The 22,611-nt window shown below is 35.7% G+C and overlaps 1 protein-coding gene across 7 annotated transcripts in view; it reads right to left on the reverse strand.

The window, feature by feature from the left end:
* NAA16 (N-alpha-acetyltransferase 16, NatA auxiliary subunit) overlaps positions 1–22,611 on the reverse strand; it is a 99,153-nt gene that overhangs the window by 33,754 nt on the left and 42,788 nt on the right. For all 7 annotated transcript variants that reach the window (XM_049099340.1, XM_049099339.1, XM_035704344.2 and 4 more), the window contains 4 exons: positions 19,551–19,657; positions 3,990–4,062; positions 1,434–1,603; positions 751–903 (listed from right to left, as the gene is read on the reverse strand). In XM_049099340.1, the coding sequence (XP_048955297.1) occupies positions 751–903; positions 1,434–1,603; positions 3,990–4,062; positions 19,551–19,657 (503 nt within the window). The remainder of the gene's footprint in view (positions 1–750; positions 904–1,433; positions 1,604–3,989; positions 4,063–19,550; positions 19,658–22,611) is intronic.

The raw sequence follows: 22,611 nt of genomic DNA on the forward strand, positions 1-22,611 counted from the left end.
AAAGTCCACATGGTAAAAGATACATAAGGATGGTGAAGGAGGGAAAAGAAACAGATGTTTAGCCTAATAATTTTAGAGAACTTCAATTCTAAACTGTCAGAGACCAAAGCCCACAAATGCTAGTTCCTTTTTTTATTTTAATTTATTTATTTAGGGGGGAGGAGAGAGAGAGAGAGAGAGAGAGAGAGAGAGAGAGAGAGAGAGAATGCACATGTGTGCAAGCGGAAGAAGGGACAGAGGGAGAAAGAATCTCAAGCAGACTCCCGCACTGAGTGTGGAGACTGACGCAGAGCTCGAGATCATGACCTGATCTGCAACCAAGAGTCAGATGCTTAACTGGGCCACCCAGGTGCCCCCACAAATGTTAGTTCCACATAGAAAGAACTCTGATGAGTTCTGAAACAACTATAAAAGAGAAATTTAAAAAAGAGTCACAAATTACTAATGAGACAAAAGAATTGTAAACTGAATATTATACATAAGCACCAGTCTGGCATATTGCTTATCCATGTATAAAGCTATTGTGTTCCTATTATTGCCTTTCAACCATCTGCCACCAGAAGTGCATGCACACACACACTCGACCACAGAAAAGAAATCATACTTATGACATGACCTAGATGGAATTAATAAAATAGTAACAAAAATGAATTTTTTGAACTTTAGTGGCAAATTTCACAAATCACCATAGAACTGAAGTTTAATTTTACTAACTCAGAGAAGTACATGCTCATGCATGGTATTTCCTACCCTTGTGAACTTGGAGCACATTTCCTCTGCTTCTTTTATCATATTTGCTCGAAGCATATACTTGGCACATTTGGAATTGATGAACCTATCAGCTGTGTCCAAAGACTGTGCTTCATCCATCCATTTTGCAGCTTCTTTTAGATTACCTATATGCTTTAAGAAATGAAAGCATTAAAGAAACCATAGTATTTATGATTAAAAGAATATAGATTAATATAAATAGAAATAGGGGGAACCCTGGGTGGCGCAGCGGTTTGGCGCCTGCCTTTGGCCCAGGGCGGGATCCTGGAGACCCAGGATCGAATCCCACATCGGGCTCCCGGTGCATGGAGCCTGCTTCTCCCTCTGCCTGTGTCTCTGCCTCTCTCTCTCTCTCTCTCTGAATGAGTATCATAAATTAAAAAATATATATATATATATATATAAATAGAAATAGTTGATAAAGACAAATTAGAAACTTGGTACCATTTCCGTCGAATTTATCTAGAAGTCTAGATAAATTACAATTCACATTTACAAAGAGATGTATCAAACGGCACACTGATTGTACAACTATGTAACATAAAACTCCCTAGGATTATTAGAATGGTAGATTATTAGGGTACCCTAGAAGTTATTTTTATAGAGAAAAAACTCTAAGGACAAATTCTTCAGCTACTAAAAAAACATGACTAAGATTTTACCTTGTAAATTTTTGCTTTCATATAGAATAATTCTATTAGAGTTGGAGTACTAGCAATTGCAGCATTAATATAATCCAAAGCCAAAGAATACTGCCCAAGTTTATCAAAGTGCTGTGCCAGGAAATACTGAACCCAGAGCAGTGTTGTTGGGGGTTCCTTCTCTCCATTCTCTGCAATCAAACAAATATAAAGTTACTATAGAAGAGAAGGCAAAGTAAAGCAAATCACATACTTTCTCCCTTAATGCATGATGAAATTAATAATTAGAAGAATAAGCAGTATAACCCCAGAAAAATGACCAATTTCAACGGAGAAAGGTAAGACTTCATGTCATAAAGTTCAAAGAGTAGCAGCCAGTCAGAGAAATAAGATGCTGGTTTCATAGCCTTCTAACCCCTACCTGACTCTAAAGAAACCATCCTGGAGGAAAGTTAATCAGTATAACTCTCTCAATTCTCTGGCTGGGAATGTAAGGCAGTAGGCCCAGGTACAATCAAGAGGAAAACAGCTGGGTAAAGAGAAGTCCCTAACCACCACTGTGAGACTCCCACAAAGGCAGGATTTGCCAGGGCTTTGCATGTCCTAGGCCTCAACCCTACACCAGGCAAAGCCAAAATTGAAAGGTATGAAGAGATCTTCCCTACAAGGTGGAAGTAACCCTACTATGTGATGAAAGCAGTCACACATGGTCAACTGAGCTCTATCCTGTTCCCCATTCTGAACTTCGAGCTACAGAGAGTAGATAAAGAAATACCCAGCTCTCAACATGGATTTCAGTAGGGAAGACATACAGGTCTGAAAGTAGGTAGAAAAAGGAGAAAGGGGAATTTTATCCACATCATAGAAAAGAACAGGTTTCCTAGACTAGCTAATCAAAGTAACAATGTAAATACAGAAATTAGCATAAATTATATAATAAATAAAGGAAAGAGACGAGCATTTATCTTGTTCTTTTTATATAAACCATATTTCAAGGGAAACAAGTATTCGATGAAGTCAAGTTCTTTATAAGAATTCTAGCTATTAAACACAGGGGGAAAAAATGACTCGAATGAGAGATAAGGGATTGAGGTAATAGTCCTCAGGGGCTGCCAAAATCATCAGGTAAGAGGAACTTTTTAACCAGTAGATCAGGCTGACCGCATCTGAACGCGGATCAATCATAACATCACAAAGAGAAACAACCAGAATGTCTTCTGGGTCCAGATGTGAGACAACTTTGTACTTAGAAAGCATCACGTAAGAAGTGTTCACAAGAAACCTGGATCTAATCAAGCCTGTAAATCTTACTGTAAGTTTACAAGACATATGGATGATAGCAAAATATATTAAATGATACCAGGAGAAAGCAACCAGCCAAATCTATACTATGGGACATTTCACAAGACAAATGACCTTTCAACAAATAGCGTTGTTGTTGTTGGGTTTTTTTAAAGCGAGGGAAGGTTACTGATCAAGATTAAAAGACTATCAGGGATATAACCAGATGTAAAGTGTAGACCTTTGTTGGGGACAGCTTCAAATAAGCCAATTATATGGAGACATTTTCTGAGGAAACCCAGGAAACCTGAATGTGGATCAGGTGTTAGATATTATGATACAAGCACTAATTTGTGTCAGCACTGTGGCTGCATCTTCTGTGTAACTGTTTTAAATAGAGATGCACGCTAAGGTACTGACAGGTAAAACAGTAGTACGTCTGCTTTAAAAATACCCTAGAAAAGAAAGTAACGGAAGATAACTTCAAACAGGATGGGCAAAATGCTGGCCACAGAGGCTGGTTGATGGGGACAAAAGGGTTCATTCTCCTACTTACTTCTGTGTCTATTATTTCACTATGAAGTTTATTTCAAACTAACAAAAACAAAAGGGCAAAAACCCATGAAAAACACGGAACTCAGACTAAAGTTAGCATCTGCATGACTGAAAGCATTTGAGAGTGTTTTCTAAACTAAGATGTCTTGATTTACATACGTCCCTACAAAGAGAGAAGCAAAGAACCAAGACATACAGAATTTAAAGTAATTAAAGAGTAGAAAGAACAGAGAAGTAGGAATTTGAGAAAAATAGATTGCAATATAAACTAACTATGATGTTGTTAGGCAAGCCACTCAACTTCTCAAGTATATTTTTCTCATTTTAAAAGGAGTTAATCGGGATCCCTGGGTGGCGCAGCGGTTTGGCGCCTGCCTTTGGCCCAGGGCGCGATCCTGGAGACCCGGGATCGAATCCCATGTCGGGCTCCCGGTGCATGGAGCCTGCTTCTCCCTCTGCCTGTGTCTCTGCCTCATTCTCTCTCTCTCTGTGACTATCACAAATAAATAAAAATTAAAAAAAAATAAATAAATAAAAAAAAATAAAAGGAGTTAATCCCCACCTCACAAGATTATGGAAAATTTTAAAGAGACTGAAAGTGCTTTTCTCATTTCGTTCACTAATTCAAAAACTATTTAGTAAATAGGTAGTACATATATAAAATATAAGCTAGTTTTACCGTGATTTAAAAATAGACTGAAATGAGTAATCAAATTCTAATTGAGTGTAATTTAAACTTACCATAAGGGCTAAAAAAGTCACATGTTTTAAGAGAGGCTTCGTAATTTGTAACAAGCTCCTGGATTATAGAAATCTGTTAAAGAAAAAAAAAAAGAAATCTGTTAAAGAAACATAGTTTTAAAATTTTAAAATATTTTATTGAAGGTATTTATATTTATTTGGAATATATTAGATTTGGAAACAATGTAGAGGTTATTTCAGGACTATAAATTAACTACAAACTACTCGGGGGTCTGTTCTTCCCAGCCTCCACCACCGTGTGAGGGGAAAGCAAGAAAAACACAGAAAATATACTGTTCTCTTCATTAATAGCAAAACAGAACTCATTAACTTCTCATCTCAATTAGTAGGTTTGAGTTTTTGAAGGTCAGATTATCAATAATTACTACAAAATCTTTTTTTTTTGCCAACAGTTTATTTGCCTTTTGCTTCTCACTGTTATATTGTGAAGTTGTCAACTATTATATATTTAGATTTTCTAAAGTCACTCATAACAAAAGAGTCAAGTGAAATGATCCAAATGACACACTGATTCAATGAAAGAGGTTAAGTAAACTCCTAACTAGATGTTTAAACTCCCTTTACTTTTAGTCATCACTTTGATAAAGATTTGCTTTCAATGCCTCAAGTAGGACTGAAATATTATAAGCCACACTGTTAATTTAACATGCTCTGCCCTTAAAGTGGCAAACAAAAAGTGACGCGAATTAGAAGTGCAAGAAAAAAAAAAAAACAGCCTACATATACAATTGGTTTCAAATGCCTACTGATGTTAACTGTTTAGAACGAGTTGGATAATATAACTATCTTATTTGGGAACTTCAAAAGAGTAAAAGTTTACAAGTGAAGGAAAACCATTAAAACTTTTAATAGTATCTTACCAATGTAGAATTATTTTAATAGTGGTAATTTTTTAAGTTTCCTAGTTTTAAAACATGGGATGCCACTAATACTACCAGACAAAAATAACAATAAGAAGCCAGTAACTGCTACAAGTGCTTTACATGTATTAAAATAGTAATTATAGTAATAGTCAATCCTACCTGGCACTATTTTAGGTACTTTACTTGTATTAACTCACTTGTCCTCAAAATAACCCTATGAAGTGTACATTATTATTAACTTGATCTCATAGGCAAAAGGAAAATAAAAATAAGCTGAAAGTGTACCATGGTGGAGCCAGAATTTAACCCAAGCAACAAGGCTCAAGTAGCTTCTCACTACTTACTGTATCAATGAGTGGATGGGACATGGCACATTTATTACTACTGGGTAATTCTGGACTCACAGGATGCATTAAAACTAGAGACTAATAGCAGGACAAAAAACTTTCCCCGATCAGATCAGTTTTAATGCATAAAACACCAAGTGGTGCCCATTAAATCAGCCAGAGCATGGAAAACATAAAATGATCTCTATTTTTAAATGATATGACCTTACTTATAAAACTCCTAACAATTCCAGGGCACCTGGGTGGCTCAGTGAGTTAAGTTTCTGACTTTTGGTTTCACCTTGGGTCATGGTCTCAGGGTCGTGGGATCGAGCACTGTGTCAGGCTCCCCACTAAGCTTGGAACCTAAGATTCTTTCTCTCTCTGCCCCTCCCAACTCAAAACAAAACAAAACAAACAAACCTAATAATTCCAAAAACAATTAAAAAAACTGTTAAAACAAATGAATTCAGCAAAGTAATAAGATACAAAGTCAACACACAAAAATCAGTTGTATTTCTATAGAGGAACAATGCACAATCTAAAATAAAAACTATAGAAACAATTCCATTCACAATAGCATCAAAAAGAATAAAATAGGGCAGCCTGGGTGGCTCAGCAGTTTAGGGCCTGCTTTCAGCCCAGGGTGTGATCCTGGAGTCCCGGGATCAAGTCCCAAGTCAGGGTCCCTGCATGGGGCCTGCTTCTCCCTCTGCCTGTGTCCCTGCCTATCTCTCTCTCTCTGTCTCTCATGAATAAATAGATAAAATCTTAAAAAAAAAAAAAAAAAAGAATAAAATAAGGAATTAACCAAGGAAGAGAAAGACTTCTATAAAGAAAACTACAAAATAATGCTGAAAGAAATTTAAGACACGAATAAATGGAAATACATCCCATTTCATGGATTAGAACACTTAATATTATTAAAATGTCAATTCGGGTCAACTATACTTCAATAAAATTTTTTTTAATATATTACCCAAAGATATACAGATGTACAGATTCAATGTGATCACTATCAAAATCCCAATGTGTGTGTGTGTGTGTGTGTGTGTGTGTTTTGCAGAAATAGAAAAGCTCATCCTAAAATTCACAACGACTCTCCAGGGACCCAAAATAGTCAAGACTATTTGAAAAAGAACAAACCCAGAGGACTCACACTCCAGATTTCAAAACTTACTACAGTAAGTTACGGTAGTCAAAACACTGTGAAAATGGCATAAAGACTGACATAGGGACTACTGGAATATAACAGAGTCTAGAAATAAACCCTCACATATATAGTCAAATGATTTTTTGACACAGGTGCCAAGACCACTCAATGGGGAACAGTCTTCTTCTAAATGGTGCTAGGAAAACTGGATATACACATGCAATAGAATGAAGCTGGACCCTTACCTAATACCACATACAAAAATTAACTCAAAATGGATCAAGAACCTAAATGAAGGACTAAAAAAATAAAACTCTTAGAGAAAACATAGGATAGAAGCTTGATGGCACTGGATACAATGATTTCTTGGAGATAACAACAAAGGCATATGTTACAAAAGAAAGAAAAAGACAAACTGGACTTCTTGAAAATTTAAAACTTTGTGCATCAAAAGACACTATGCAGAGTAAAAAAGAAACCCACACAATGGGAGAAAATATGTGCAAATCCGATAAGGGACTAATCTCCAGAATATATAGAAAACTCCTAAAACTCAACAACAAAAATACAACACACTTCAAAAATGGACAAAGTACCTGAACAGATATTTCTCCAAAGAAGATATAAGAATGGCCAATCCGCATGTGAAAAGATACATGCCACCACTAATCATCATGGAAATGAAAACCAAAACCAAAAGGAGATACCATCTCATAACCCAGGAAAATGGCTATCAAAAAAACCCCTAAAAAACAACTATTGGGGACACAAAATGGTACAGCACTCTGGAAAACGGTATGGTTAGTTCCTTAAAAAACTATAAACAGAATCACCCAATGATCCAGCAATCCCACCTCTGGGTATATACCCAAAATAAGTAGAAGCAGGATTTTGAAGAATATTTGTACATTCATGTTCACAGCAACATTAGTCGCAATCGCCGAAATGTGAAAGCAACCTAAATGTCCATCGACGGATGAACAATATGTGCTATATACATACGATGAAGTATTATTCAGCCTTAAAAAGCGAGGCAATTCTACAATATACTACAACATGGATGAACCTGGAACATATTATGCTATGTGAAATACGCCAGTCACAAAAAGACAAATGTTATGATTCCACTTATGTGTCAGTTCTAGAAGACGAAAAGAGTTCTGAGGATGGTTGTACAATAATGTGAATGTATTCAATACCAATCAACTATACAGGTAAAAATGATAAAGATGGCAAACTTTATGTTAAGTGTATTTTACCACAATAAACCAACCAACCAACCAACCTGTGGTTCTTTAAGTATGGTCCTCAGACTATCAACATCATTAATGTTAGCATTAGCATCACCTGGTAATTTATCAGAGATACAAATTTTGGTACCAAACCCTATATTTACGGTATTAGAAACTCTGGGCCCAGCGATCTGTTTTTAGCAAGCATTCCAACTAACTGACACACACTAGAGATTGCAAACTGATAAATGTTATCCAAAAAACCCAACAACAATTATTATAACACAAAATTAAAGGTAACAGACAGTTTTAACCCACCATGACCAATACCACCCCATCAATCTCACTTAGAATATCTATAATTCTGAAACTTTCCAGGCATAGGATTCAGTATTCAAGTTATTTAAGTTGTTTAATTTATGGAGGCAATTATTTTTTCATGAACTTATAATGCCATCTAGTGGTAGCTGCAAAAACTACAGCTAGAGCCGGTTTTAGGTAGTTTATCTTTTAATTTCTAGGGTGAAACATATTTAAATAATTTTAAAAGTACAACAAAATATACACTGAAATTACATATAATTCTTAATAAAGGAGTATAAAAAACTACTGAATGAAACAGATCTCCCGCTTCAGGACTTTACAATGAAGTCTGATGAAGAAAAAATAAAATAAAAATAATGGAAGTCCACATGAAATCTCCTAAATAAAAAGTATGGAGAGCACCGGCAACCAGGATTGCTGGTTCATTAGGCATACTTCTTTAATCTACAAAATTTGTATCACAATCACTAACTTAGTAATTAAGTGAACAATTTAATTTTCCAAATTTGTCTATGAAAGTTCATCTAAGGAATTTTTATTCAGATATAAAGACCCATTTCAAGTTTACTTACCCTTTATATCTCAATGAGGAAGTAAGCTCAACTCCTTTCTTTTAAAACTCAATATGTAATGGCTATTTTTCTTGAAAATAGTATTTTGCCACTGCCATTTAAGATCAAGAAATCCAATCCAGTTGAGTTAGGCATCTAAGATCACAATAAAAACTTAGAGCCTCAAAATGGACATCTTAAATTATAAAGCCAAAATTTTTACTGAACTGAAAAAATTTCCAAGTTCAACCACCTTCTCTTGACTTAAATATCTGATCAAGATTGAAGCAGTTTAATTTTTGCTTAATAAAATCTAACCTGAGCAAATATTGTGACTCCTATAATTTCCTAAAGTATGGCCCTTGACTTAACTTTTCTTATGTGTGAGTTAAAATAATTATTAATTTTTTTAAGATTTAATTTATTCATTCATGAGAGACACAGAGAGAGAGAGAGAGAGGCAGAGACACAGGCAGAAGGAGAAGCCGACTCCCTGCAGGGAGCCTGACGTGGGACTTGATCCTGGGATTCCAGGATCACCACCTGGGCTGAAGGCAGCGCTAAACCGCTGAGCCACTAGGGCTGCCCGAATTATTAACTTTAAAGACAAAGTTCTCGGGATTCCTGGGTGGCGCAGCGGTTTAGCGCCTGCCTTTGGCCCAGGGCGGGATCCTGGAGACCCGGGATCGAGTCCCACATCGGGCTCCTGGTGCATGGAGCCTGCTTCTCCCTCTGCCCGTGTCTCTGCCTCTCTCTCTCTCTCTCTGTGTGACTATCATAAATAAATAAAAATTAAATAAAAAATAAAAAAATAAAGACAAAGTTCTGCAACACCATATCAATACACAATTTTGTACAATACAGATTTTTTATATACAGATACAAATCACATGTCTAAAATAGTTACCATAACACAAAAGCTACTGAAACTTTTGGTATTTACCCAAATTAAAAAACTAAGCACAACAGTTACCAACAAGGATCAAAACTGCTAGATTAATTTCCAGTAAGTATATGATTGGCAGTGACAATGTGGTTCTGAAGGAGCTAGTCATAGAGGTAAGTTGTCCAAGAACTACAACGTTGAAACAAAAATCATTTCATTTCCTGCAGGGATGAGGTATGAGGGATGGGGTGGTAAGAGAAGGACCAGTTCTTGAACATCTCTGAATCAACAAGCACTTTACAAATTTTATCATTTAATTAAAACACGCATCAACCTTTAAGTATGGTCTTTTACAAACTTGAAGATCCAAAAACAGATGATTGCTTGGGCAAACAGTGATGGAATCAGGGATTCCAAACCAGGCCTAATTCCAAAACAATGCTCTCTTCCCTAAACCAGTTTATTTCCCAAAGTATGGTACGTATGGTAGGATAACAAGATGATTACAATTAATTCAACTGAAGTTTAAGTTTTATTTTTACTTTGTTTTATAAAAAATATATTAGCACAAACCCATGGTTTTATAATAAACAAAAAACTAATTAAACTTAGTGAAAAATATGAAGTAAATAACATTAAGAGTGTTACCTGGATTTGGCAAAAATCATGAGGGAGACAATAAATGTATGTCAGCAGACATTATACTATACTGTGATGTCTTCCTAGGTAGGAAAAGCATTTGATTTTCCTCTCCTTAAATTTAAAACTCTTTCTAAACAAATAAACCAAAAACTCATTTATGAACATAATTATAATTATCATTAAGTTGATCAGAATGTCTCAAAAATACTGGCTGGGAGTTCTTGGGATACTGTTACCACTGCAAATAATGCCTTTTGGAATTCTTAAAGCTAGGATTGTTGACTCTCTTTTTTTTTTTCCTTTTAGTGAGAAATCTATGATTCTCTCAAAGATTATTTTTTTTTTAGATTTTATGTATTCATTTAAGAGAGAGGGAGAGAGAAAGAGCAAGAGTTGGGGGATGGGGCAGAGGGAGAGGGAGAGGGAGAAGCAGGCATCCCAGGACCCTGGGATCATGACTTGAGCCAAAGGCAAACACTTAACTGACTGAACCACCCAGGCGCCCCAAAGATACATATATTCTTAATGTAGTTTTTTTTATTACTTAGAGCACCTAAGAAAAAAGTTCCTTTATACTGCCATGCCATACAAATCAAACTTGCTTTCCTTAGTAATTATGCCTTGTGTCACCTTCTAAAAACCTTCCAGTTTTCTGAAAGTAAATATGAAATAAAGTATTTTAATTTAGAATTTTACTGGACCATCACTGTGATGCTATTATAAACTGATGATAGAATCCTATTATTTTTATAATGTTATTCAGCTTCATTTTTTCTGATTTACCTTTACAGCTGAAGTTAGATAGAAGATAGGTGTTAACTCAATTTTACACCTGGCCTGAGTTATTTAAGAATAAATAAAGAAAGAAAACAAAGAATAAAAAAAGAACTAAAGATACCTTACAGAAAATGCACTCTAGTATTAAAATCCAGTATACCCACCACCCCTACCAACAAATTACAGAGATTTCTCAGCCACGACAACCAAATGATTCAATACTTCCCATTGAAATCTTCCAGTGACGTTCAGGATGATTCTCTTTCTTCACTGAACAACAGGCCAAGTTTTCTCTCTGTGCCCACTGAGTCCAGTTTCTAAAGGACACACATAGCCCCACATGTTCTTTAAACGGGTAAGGATCTTCGAATATTTTCATAGTATGGGAAGATTTGACACGAGAAAGAAAGGTCTTCTGAGAAACAGCCTACCCTCCTTTCCTGTGCATGGATTCCCATATACTATTTTTTTTTCCCATATACTTTTTGTTGAGATATTTGATGCTTCAGCCAGAGTCTCATCAAGTACTCAATTTCCATGTTGTTTTTAAGATACTCATATTCAGTGTATCTGTGCACTGATGTCCAGCTTCAGTGGAATCAAATGGACCTATTAACAACTTATGCACAAACCTTAATGATGATTCACTGTCTTTACTCAAGAGTCTGACAATCACAGTGAATGGCCAGGAAGAAACTGAGAAAGTACTTTCTTTCCATTCTAGGTGAAAAAGGAAGTCCAAAATTAATTTGTACCTCCTCTTAGTCTTTTTGGTTCCTTTATGACACTAAAAACAAATTACACAGACCGTATAGCCTTGACAGTTGAACTAAAATAATAATTGATTGTATTAATTATTTTTCTGCGCAAATACATATCTTTACTGTTAGAGAAAACCTATTTTTCTCAGTGGTTAAATCAGCAAAGTAAAAGACAAAAGCACAGGGGCACCTGGATGGCTCAGGTTAAGCACCTGCCTTTGGCTCAGGTCATGATACCAGGCTCCTGGGAAGGAGCCCCACATCAGGCTCCCTGTTGAGTGGGGGAGTCTGCTTCTTCCTCTCCCCCTGCCTGCTGTTCCCCCTGCTTATGTTCTCTCTCCCTGTCAAATAAGTAAATAAAATCTTTATAAATAAATAAATATATATATATATAAATAAATTAAAAAGACAAAAGTATAGAACACTAAGAATATGTTAGGAAAGAGACACTGGACAAAAGCAAGCAAAATAAATTTCAAACAAACAGAAGAACATAAAAAAGATAAGAGTGAAAATGAATGAAGTAGAAAGGGAGGGGCAGTCAACAAGCCCAACTTGGCCCTCTGAAAAGACCAACAGATTGGCAAACCTTTAGCAGACTAATCAAGGGGAAAAAAGACTCAAATTATTAAAATTGAAAATGAAAGAGGAGACATTACTGCTGACCTTACAGAAATGAAATGATGTAAGAACATGATGAGCAACTGTATGCCAAAATAGGATAACTGAGAGGAAATGGACAAATTTCTAGAAACACAAATTTCAGAAATCAAGTCAAGAAGAAATAGCAAATATGAATAAACCAATAACAACAGTTCTAATAGGTAATCAAAAACTACCCACAGGGCAGCCCGGGTGGCTCAGCAGTTTAGCGCCGCCTTCAGCCCAGGGCCTGATCCTGGGGACCCGGGATCGAGTCCCACGTCCCAAGTCGGGCTCCCTCAAGGAGCCTGCTTCTCCCTCTGCCTTATGTCTCTGCCTCTCTCTCTCTGTGTGTCTCTTGTGAATAAATACATACATACATACATACATACTACCCACAAAGAAAAGTCCAGGCCCAGATGGCTTCACTAATAAATTCTGCCAAATATTTAATAACACCACCAGTTTCTCACTCTTCAAAAAGAAGAAGGAGAAGAGGAGGAAACACTTCCCAACTCATTATAAGGCCATTATTACCCTTATACCAAAACCAGACAAAAACCTCACAAGAAAACTACAGACTACTACCTCTATGGAATAGACCAAAAAAAAAAAAAAAAAAAAAAAAAAAAAATCCTCAGTAAACCACTAGCAAATTGAACTTTGGCTCAAAAGAATTATACACCATGACCAAGTGGGTTTATACCAGCAATATAGATGTTGCTTGAACATCTGAAAATCAACCCGTGCATCATAGCAAGAGAATAAAACATACAATCATTTCAATAGATACAGAAAAAATATTTGACAAAATCCAACACACTTTCATGATAAAAATGCTCACTGAATTAGGAACAAAAGGGAACTTCTTCAACATTATAAAGGGCATATACAAAGAATTCATGGTTCACATAATATTTTATGGAGAAAGACTAGATGCTTTCTCCTCAGATCAGGAACAAAACATACATGTCCACTCTAATCACTTCTATTCAACAGTGTACTGGAGGTTCCAGCCAGGGCAATTAGTCAAGAAAACAAAATTACAAGGATACAAAATAGAAAAGAAGAAATAAAAGTTTCTATTTGCAGATGACATGATCTTGCACACAGAAAATCCTAAGGAAAAAAAAGGGTGGCAGTGATGCCTGTCTGGCTCAGTCAGTTCATCATCTGACTCCTGGTTTTGGCTCAGGTCAGATCTCCTGGGTTGTCGGATCAGGCCCCATGTGGGTGGGGGTCCGTGCTCAACGTGGAGTATACTTGAGGATTCTGTTCCTCTGCCCTTTCCCCATTTGCACATGGGCCTGCTCTCTAAAATAAATAAATCTTTTTAAAAACCCCTAAGAAATCCATTATTCCAACTATGAACAATAAATAATAAGCAAGTTCAGCAAGGCTGCAGAATACCAGATCAATATATAAAAAACTGTGTTTTATATACTAGCAGTAACAATCTGAAAATAAAATTGAGAAAATAATTCCACTAGAATAGCATGAAAAATAATAAAATACTTAGGAGTAAATTTTATAAGAGATGTGTAAGACTTGTCTACTGAAATCTACAAAATATTGTTGAAAGAAATCAAAGAAGATAATGAATAGACATCTAAAGTTCATACACTGAAAATCTTAATATTGTTAAAATAAAGTGATCTACAGATTCAAAGCAATTACTATAAAATTCCAGCTGGTTTCTGTAGAAACTGAAAAGCGGACTCCAAAATTGAAATTGAAATAAAAGGAATCCTGAAGCGTCAAAAGAATCTTTAAAAAGGGGATCCCTGGGTGGCTCAGCAGTTTGGCGCCTGCCTTTGGCCCAGGGCGTGATCCTGGAGTCCTGGGATCGAGTCCCGCGTCGGGCTCCTGGCATGGAGCCTGCTTCTCCCTCTGCCTGTGTCTCTCTCTCTATCATGAATAAATAAATAAATACAATCTTAAAAAAAAAAAAAGAATCTTAAAAAAGAACAAACTAGAAAGATTCATACTTCACTTCCTTATTTCAACTTATCTCAAAGCTGTAGTAATCATGATAGCGAGGTATTGACATAAGGACAGACACACAGATTAGTGGAATAAAATTGAGAGTCCAGAGAGGAGAGCCCTCATTATGGTCCATTTATTTTCAATAAAACTGCCAAGACTTTTCAATGGAGAAAGAAGAGTCTTTTCAACAAACGGTGCTGGGAAACTGGATAATAGTTACATGCAAAAGCAGGACTCCTGATTCACACCATAAATAAAAATGAATGGAAAATGGATCAAAGACCTCAATGAAAAACTAAAAATATAAAGCTCCTAAGTAAATATGTATAAATATTCATTACCCTAGATTTGAAATGGCTTCTTAGATATGACACAAAAGCTCGAGCAACCAAAGGAAAAAAGATAAACTGGACCTCATCAAAATTAAAAATTTTGTCATCAAAGGATACTTTCAAGAAAGTGAAAAGACAACCCACAAAATGGTAGAAAAATTTCCAAATCATTTATCTGATAAGGGACATATATCTAAAATATATAAGAACTCTTACAAAAAAAAAAAAAAAACTCTTACAACTTAATACTAAAAAGACGGGGCACTTGGGTGGGTCAATCAGTTAACCATCTGCCTTCGGCTCAGGTCATGATCCTAAGATCAAGTTCCATATTGGGGGGCAAGAGGAATCTGCTTCTCCCTCTTCCTCTGTGCTTGTTCTCTCTCTCTAATAAATTAATGAAATCTTGGGGAAAAAAAAAAGAGAGAGACAACCCGAAGGGTCTGAATCAACATTTCTCCAAAGGAAATTTACAAATGGCCAATAAGCACATGAAAAGCTGTTCAACATCATCGGTCATCAGGGAAATGAAATCAAAACCATGAAAGACAACTTTACACTCAGTAGGATGACTATAATCAAATGCCAAATAATAACAAGTGGATTATTGGTAAGGATATGTAGAAATCAGAATCTTCATATACTGCTTGCTGGAATGTAAAATGGTACAGTCGCTACGGAAAACAATCCAGTGGTCTTTTTAAAGTGTAAACACAGAGTTACTATTTGAACTAGCAATTCCATTCCTGGGTATATACGCCCAAGAGAAATGAAAATGTATATGAAAGGGCACTTGGGTGGCTCAAACATCTGACTTCGGTTTAGGTCATGATCTCAGGGTCCTGGGATGGAGCCCCACCCATGTCAGGTTCCCCATTCGGCAGGGAGTCTGCCTCTCTCTCTCCATTGGCCTATTCCCCTGCTCATGCATGCTCTGTCACTCTCATATAAATAAACGAACAAACGAATAAAATCTAAAAAAAATAAAGAAAGAAAAAAAAAGGAAATGTACACCTTAAAACTTGTACACAAACATTCACAGCAGCATTAGTCATAATAAGGCAGAAACAACCAGAGCGGCCATCAACTGCTAAAATGTGGTATAGCCATACAATGCAATATTATTTTGGTAATAGAAGAGAATGAAGTAATCATTCACTCTACCACATGGATGAAAGTATCAGGCTAAGTAAAAACACTGGAGAATGAGGTCACACGTTGTATTACTCCATTTGTATGAAATGCCTAAAACAGCCAAATCCACAGAAAAAAAAGTAGCATAGGGGTTGCCTAATGTTAGAGTTGATGGGATTTTTTGGCATGATAAAATTTTCTAAAATTACACTGTGGTGATGGTTATAAAACTCTGAATATATTAAAAATCACTAAATTGTATACTTCAAGTAGGTAAATTTTATGGTATGTGACTTGTATCTCAGTAAAGCTGTTAACAACAAAAATATTGGGAGGAAACTACTGGTATCTAGTTGGTAGAGGCCAAGGACACAGCTAAATCACCTAGGGACAGGTCCCTATAACAAATTATTTAGCCCAACAGGTCATTAATGGAATTCTTCGCTGTGGGGAGCTGTCCTGTGCATTGTAGAATGTTTAGCAGCATCCCTGGCCTCTACCGATACAGTATCAGTAGCATACTCCCACAATGGTGATAATCAAAAATGCCTCCAGATGTTTCAAAATGTCCCTTGGGGGACAAAATCCCCTCCCTCATTGCAACTTGAGAAATTCTGCCCTAGAGGAAGAAGACCTTCCAAACTGTTTCTAAAACAACAGATGGACTTCCATAATAGAAACAAAAATCAACAAACCTAGTTACATTACATTTTTAACCTCTTTCTGTAAAAAAACAAAAACAACCTCAAAACTACACCTATAGAAAAGCAAACACAAGAAGGAAAAATATTTAAGAGTATCTAACGCTGGTGAGGGTACAGTGAACCTTTCACACACATACACTGCTAATGGTAATACAAATTGGCGTCTACAACCTCACAGAAACCAAAGTACCAGTGTTTACTGAGAAACACAAAATGTACATACTTTTTACCCATTAACTTATTCTGAGAATTGTGAGAAGGAAATAATCCTGAGTAAAGCGGTGTGTTCAAAGATATTTATGATTTTTTTTTTAACAGTGAAAGCTTGGAAATGGAGGTATGACTGATAAAAGAGCATGCAGTAAGTCATCAAAAAGGAAGATAATGAAGACTATACAGTAACATGTAAAATGCTTATGAACTTGCAAGAGGGGAAAAGGAAAAACAAAACTTGATGGTCAAAATTATTACAGCTACATATAGACACCATAAATAAGTTTACAGGGAAAAAACCTTGACAGGAATTACACAAAAAATGTTCTCCATGCTTCTAAATTGTATATCCACAATTTAAAATGCTGCAGATACTTTTAAAATACTTTTTTAATTTTTTAAAAGATTTTATTCATTTATTCATGAGAGACACAGAGAGAGAGAGGGGCAGAGACACAGGCAGAGGGAGAAGCAGGCTCCATGCAGGGAGCCTGATGTGGGACTTGATCCCCAGGACTCCAGGACCACGCCCTGGGCCAAAGGCAGGCGCTAAACCACTGAGCCACCCAGGTATCCCCGAAAATACCTTTTTACAACTGTACATATCCTAAGCTAACTTCAAAAGATTATTTTATTTTTATGCTACCTAACATGGACCATTCTTTAAGACCTGGAAGTTTATGAAACCATAATTGCTTATCAGCCTTAACCTCTTCTAAATACTTTCTCCAGAGTTAAAATGCAGTGTTTAGCTAAAAGCAAGACTTACTACTGGTTGAAATCAATTTTAAAACATCCTTATGAGAAGTCACAAATATGTGGCCAAAATTATTTAAAAAGCACTTTACATACTTGCACATTTTTTCTTACTATACTAAGTTCTGATAACCTGAACTCAATTTTCTACAGTTTAATTCAGTTCTCAAAAGCATTTGGTAAACATTCCTATTCCATGCTTAAAAATAACACTAAAGAGATGTCAAAGGTTCCTATATAAATTAATACATTCTTAGTGTCTTCTTTAAAAATGCAACTTCCATGCTTTATAAAATACCAACAAATGCTTTACATCTTTATGATGGTAATTTTGGATCAATACTGGAGGATTTTAAAAAAATCTCTGCTTCCCCTGCTTGTGTGGTCTCTCACGCGCTCTCATTCTCACTCTGTCAAATAAATAAACAAAATCTTTCCAAAAAGACAAAGTCCTTGTGAAAACTGAGAAGGCCTGTGAAGGCTCAGTGACCTAAGAGGAACGAATCCTTTAAAAACCACTATATTCAGCAGCGGCTGCAAGATGTTATTAGAAAAGCAGGACAGGTATCCCTGGCTTTCCAAAGCTTACATTCCATCACTTCACTTTTACCAATGACCTATGTTAGTATCTTTGCTTTCATAATAAAAGGCAAAAAGTGAAAACAGTGCTCAGCATTTTGCAGTGAGTCCTTATAGAGGCATCACACACTCTGAGCATCCAGCGGCACACCGCCAGGCTCAGTCCCCCAGGAAGGACACTCAGGATCAAGCCACCATAGATGTGAACTGTGTCTATGAGCATCTGTGTTTTTTCTTGATTTATGTATCTGTAAACAAGATGTGTCCTATGATATCAGAAAAGCCAAAGAGAGGAGGTATTTTTGGGGTCTGGCAATTTCAAAGTTTTTTCAAATATAAATTAGTGTTCAACAATTTTTCCATATAAATTAATGCTAATTGTTCTTCAAACTTTACACCATTTCAGCTTAAGAGAAATTTCTCAGGAACACTCTCCTTTCAGAAGGCAGGAGAATCCTGTATTCAAACTCACACACATAAGTTCTTTATTATTTCTGACATCTCATTTCACTTTTCTTCTCTCAGCCTTGCCCAAAAGAGTAAAAGAGGAATTTTGGCAAATGTTATTTTATTTTATTTTTTTATTTTTTATTTTTTTTGGCAAATGTTATTTTAAATAACCTACAGACATCATTGGTAGGCACTGTTCCACTTTTCACATGAATCAAACACTATCAAAAAATTGACAGCAGTGCCATTAAAGGCAAATAAAGCATACTTCAGACATTAAAGAGCTACAAACTTTAAAAAATATAAATGACACCTTTTACTTATAGAGCACTAGATATTATCAGTTGTCTCATCTTGTTTATGAAAACTGCTTCCCCAGAAAAGAAAGTGTCAGTCGGTTATACTACTTATCACTGACCCTGCTTTCAATATTTTATTTTCACAATTACTGCTAGTTTACAAATTATGGGTCAAAATTAAACTCATAAATGATAGGTTTCACTACAAATATTTTAGCGCTTCTAATAAAATCATTTCTTTATCTACTAGTAACTTTCAGAAATTCTGATTACAGAAAAGAACATAAGACTTTACACCTTAATAAAGAAAAAGCAATGCCTGGAAACAAGTATAACTTGTTTTCTATTTGTTTTTAATTTTCTAATTATCTAATTTAAGACCAAGTACCTATTTTCTAATTTTAAAGGGTGGAAAATATTATTCTCTTTATTCAAGAACTCGTCAAAACTATACTTATTTATTAAAATGTTGCCTACTAGTTAAAACTAATAATGCTCTGTAGACCAAATGGCATTTTATTGTTGTACTAACTCAATTATCCATGCTCTAACATTAAAAGCATGCAAAACAAACTTTAAAAATCCACAAACTATAAAATAATAGATAATAATCATGAAATACTTAAATATAGACTTCCGGTGTATCAGATTTAAAATTCTACAAGAAAAGTATACCCATTAAAAAACCACCTTTATAATCTTAGTGCTTTTATAAAGTCTCTATTCCGTAAATTTCACAGATAGTTATTTCCTTTGATAGCATTTATCCTATCTACATACAATTTCAGTTCATCTACAATTAAAGTACGGTGAATAACATTACTAGAATAGAGAAAATTATGAAATCATAGTATATTATTTACATGAAAATCTTTTTATGATAAGTTAATAAAAAGATTATAAGAAAACTGAATAAAGACCAAATTTTACCTTTTCTGTATTGTAATATAAAGATTTCAAAGTAGTAAACAAGGGTGGGCAGCCTTTACTGAAGTTAACCCTCAGGAACTTATCCATTAGTTCTCTAAATTTTTCACCTAGAAACAAAAGTTTACTTTGTTATACTTCAATTGATGCAAACAGTCTCAAAATGATTTTACAAATAAAAATTAAGCTCCCTCAAAAACAATGATTCCCCCATCCTGTTTTTAAACCTAAAAGTCTGTCAGCATTATTGCTTGACTATTACCACCAAAAAAGGATAATACTATATATCTTAGAAGTTAGCAACTATACTTTTCTCTAGATCTAAAGTATCTTCAAAGAACATTTCAAAAGATAAGTAAACAAAATGACTGCAGCTTTAAGTAGAGAGAAAAAGTACTTACTATCCATTCTGAATATAGTCCCCATAACATGTCTCTTTCCTAATCTCATTGGCTAGCACAGACTCAGGGCTCATCTGCAGACACTTCATAAAACACGCTGCAGATCTATAGGATCTATAAAAAGATCCTACTGTAACCAGCACTATATTCAATTAGCAGCCAAATATCTTTGTAAACACTAAAACAGAATTTCAAGATGTTTTCCAAATCAACTAGTGCTTTACATCAACATTCATTCCATTAATCATGTACCAGGCATTGTTCTAGGTATTAGGGATTTAGCTGCAATTAAAACAAACAAACAAACAAAAAAATCCTGCCCTCGGGAAGTTAACATTCCAGTGGGTAAGATGGACAATAAATAAACTTTTGTTAGACATCAGAATGAGCCCCAAAGCATTTTAACACCAGAATTAAAATAAATAACTTATTTGTAACATCAAGTAAAAAATTCTATTATTATTAAACCCTCACAAAAAAACTTGGCATCACCTTCTATAAGTGGAAAAAAATTGGAAAAAAATTTAATTTTAAATACAACAGGAAGCCTTTAACTCAGTTAAAGCTTTAACTTTTTTTGACAGGAAGAGTTAATACAGAAGGACATGGATTTGCTCATGCGTTAAAAAAAAATTAAAAGATGTATGTCGGGCAGCCCTGGTGGCTCAGCGTTTTAACGCCACCTTCAGTCCAGGGCGTGATCCTGGAGACGCGGGTTCAAGTCCCACGTCAGGGTCCCTGCATGGAGCCTCCTCCTCCCTCTGCCTATGTCTCTGTCTCTCTCTCTCTTTCATGAATAAATAAATAAAATCTTTTTTTAAAAATTAAAAGATATGTCTGTCATAAATGGCTTAACCTAAAACTGTTGAAATTACCTCTTAAGGTTTCATTATGAATCACAACACTTAACCAAAAAAATACCAACAACCGAAAGTGTTTTTTATTTGTTGTGACTGACTATATTGAGCAAAATATGCATACTCAATATAATTAGATGTCATAAAAATTTGAAAGATATTTAAATTTTATTGAGGGGAAAGTTTATCAAATACAAAAGCAGGTTCGGCATTTTTTAAGTTACTATAAACACTGTTTTCAGATAATCTCTAATCTTTTATTATACACAAAGTATAAGTGTTTTGAAAATCAGATTACCAAGAAAACACAGTATTTCACTCTGGGTAAAATATACATCATTACTTCTTTAAAACTCAAAAAGTAGTTTCAGGGTCAAGTTTTTCCAGCACTTCCTCTAATATAAGGCAAAAGTTAATAATACTGTCATGGACAGTGAGATGCAGGTGCTTAGAGAAATGTGCATTATTCCATCTTCTACATGTGTGACCTTGGGCAAGTAACCTGTTCACTAAAATCCTCATTTTCCCCACTGTAGGTGAAGGCGACAATGCCAGCAGCCAGCAGCCTCAAGAGTACTCCTGCATGGCTCAAACCAGAGAAGTATATAGCAGTAAACATAGTGTCCGGCATACAGTAACCATTCAATAAATGACACCTATTATTACAGGCCTTGATACCTGATAGCTATTGTATTTCTATAGTTAAGAATCTTTTCCAGGGGCACCTGGGTGGCGTAGTTGGTTAAGTGTCTGCCTTCGGCTCAGGTCACTGATCCCAGGGTGCTGGTATGGAGCCTGCTCAGTGGAGAGTCGGCTTCTCCCCCTGCCCCTCCCCTTGCTCGTGCCTGCTCTCTCCCTCTCAAATAAATAAAATCTTAAAAAAAAAGAATCTTTTCCATATTTGTTGATATCCTCTGAAAAAACAAGCATTTTATCTTCATGTCAGAGCCCATTCTCAACTCCTCTTCCTGGTTAACTTTCTTAGTCAATTCAGCCCATCCGGGCAGTTTGGAGTTAAAAGACAATCTACTCAACTCTCAATTATCCATAATACTGAATGCCTCTTCTCCCATTAAATTATTATTTAGACTGAGAAAGAATGAGGAGGTTCTTTCTGTGCAAATACAAAGCATAGATACAGAATTAAGAGAAAAACCAAGTGCACATCAATCTATGCTATCACTTTAGTGCAGAAGAGGGAGAAAAATGGGAAGCTAGAGCAGCCCAGATGGCTCAGCGGTTTAGCGCCACCTTCAGCCCAGGGCATGATCCCAGGGTCCCAGGATCAAGTCCCACCTCGGCCTCCCTGCATGGAGCCTGCTTCTCCCTCTGCCTGTGTCTCTGCCTCTCTCTCTCTCTCACGAATAAATAAAATCTTAAAAAAAAAAAAAAAAAAAGGAAAGCTATACACAAACTCTCACCCTCTACATTTTTGCTTGTATATGCACAACGCATTTATGCTAGAATACACTACCTAATGGTAACAATGGCAGCCTCTAGGGAAGTAAACTTGGTCGTTAGGGGATAGACAGGAAAAAACTTCTTACTTAAAAGCCCTTTTATAATCTTTTATCTGGAACTACAATAACGCATTATCTGAACAAGAAGCCTACACACTATATTCCAAAATTACTTACCATTACCACCTCATAAACACTTTCTTTAGGCATAAGAGAAACCCTTTCACGAAAATAATCTCTCTTCTTCCAGTTATTTAAAAATAATATTTAGTAACCCCCTCACCCCCATCTTTCCTTTAGGGTGAAAAAAAGACTATTACTCATTATGTGCCTGTTTAGCATTACA

This window comes from Canis lupus, chromosome 22, assembly GCF_003254725.2.
Source record: "Canis lupus dingo isolate Sandy chromosome 22, ASM325472v2, whole genome shotgun sequence".
NCBI lineage: Eukaryota > Metazoa > Chordata > Mammalia > Carnivora > Canidae > Canis > Canis lupus.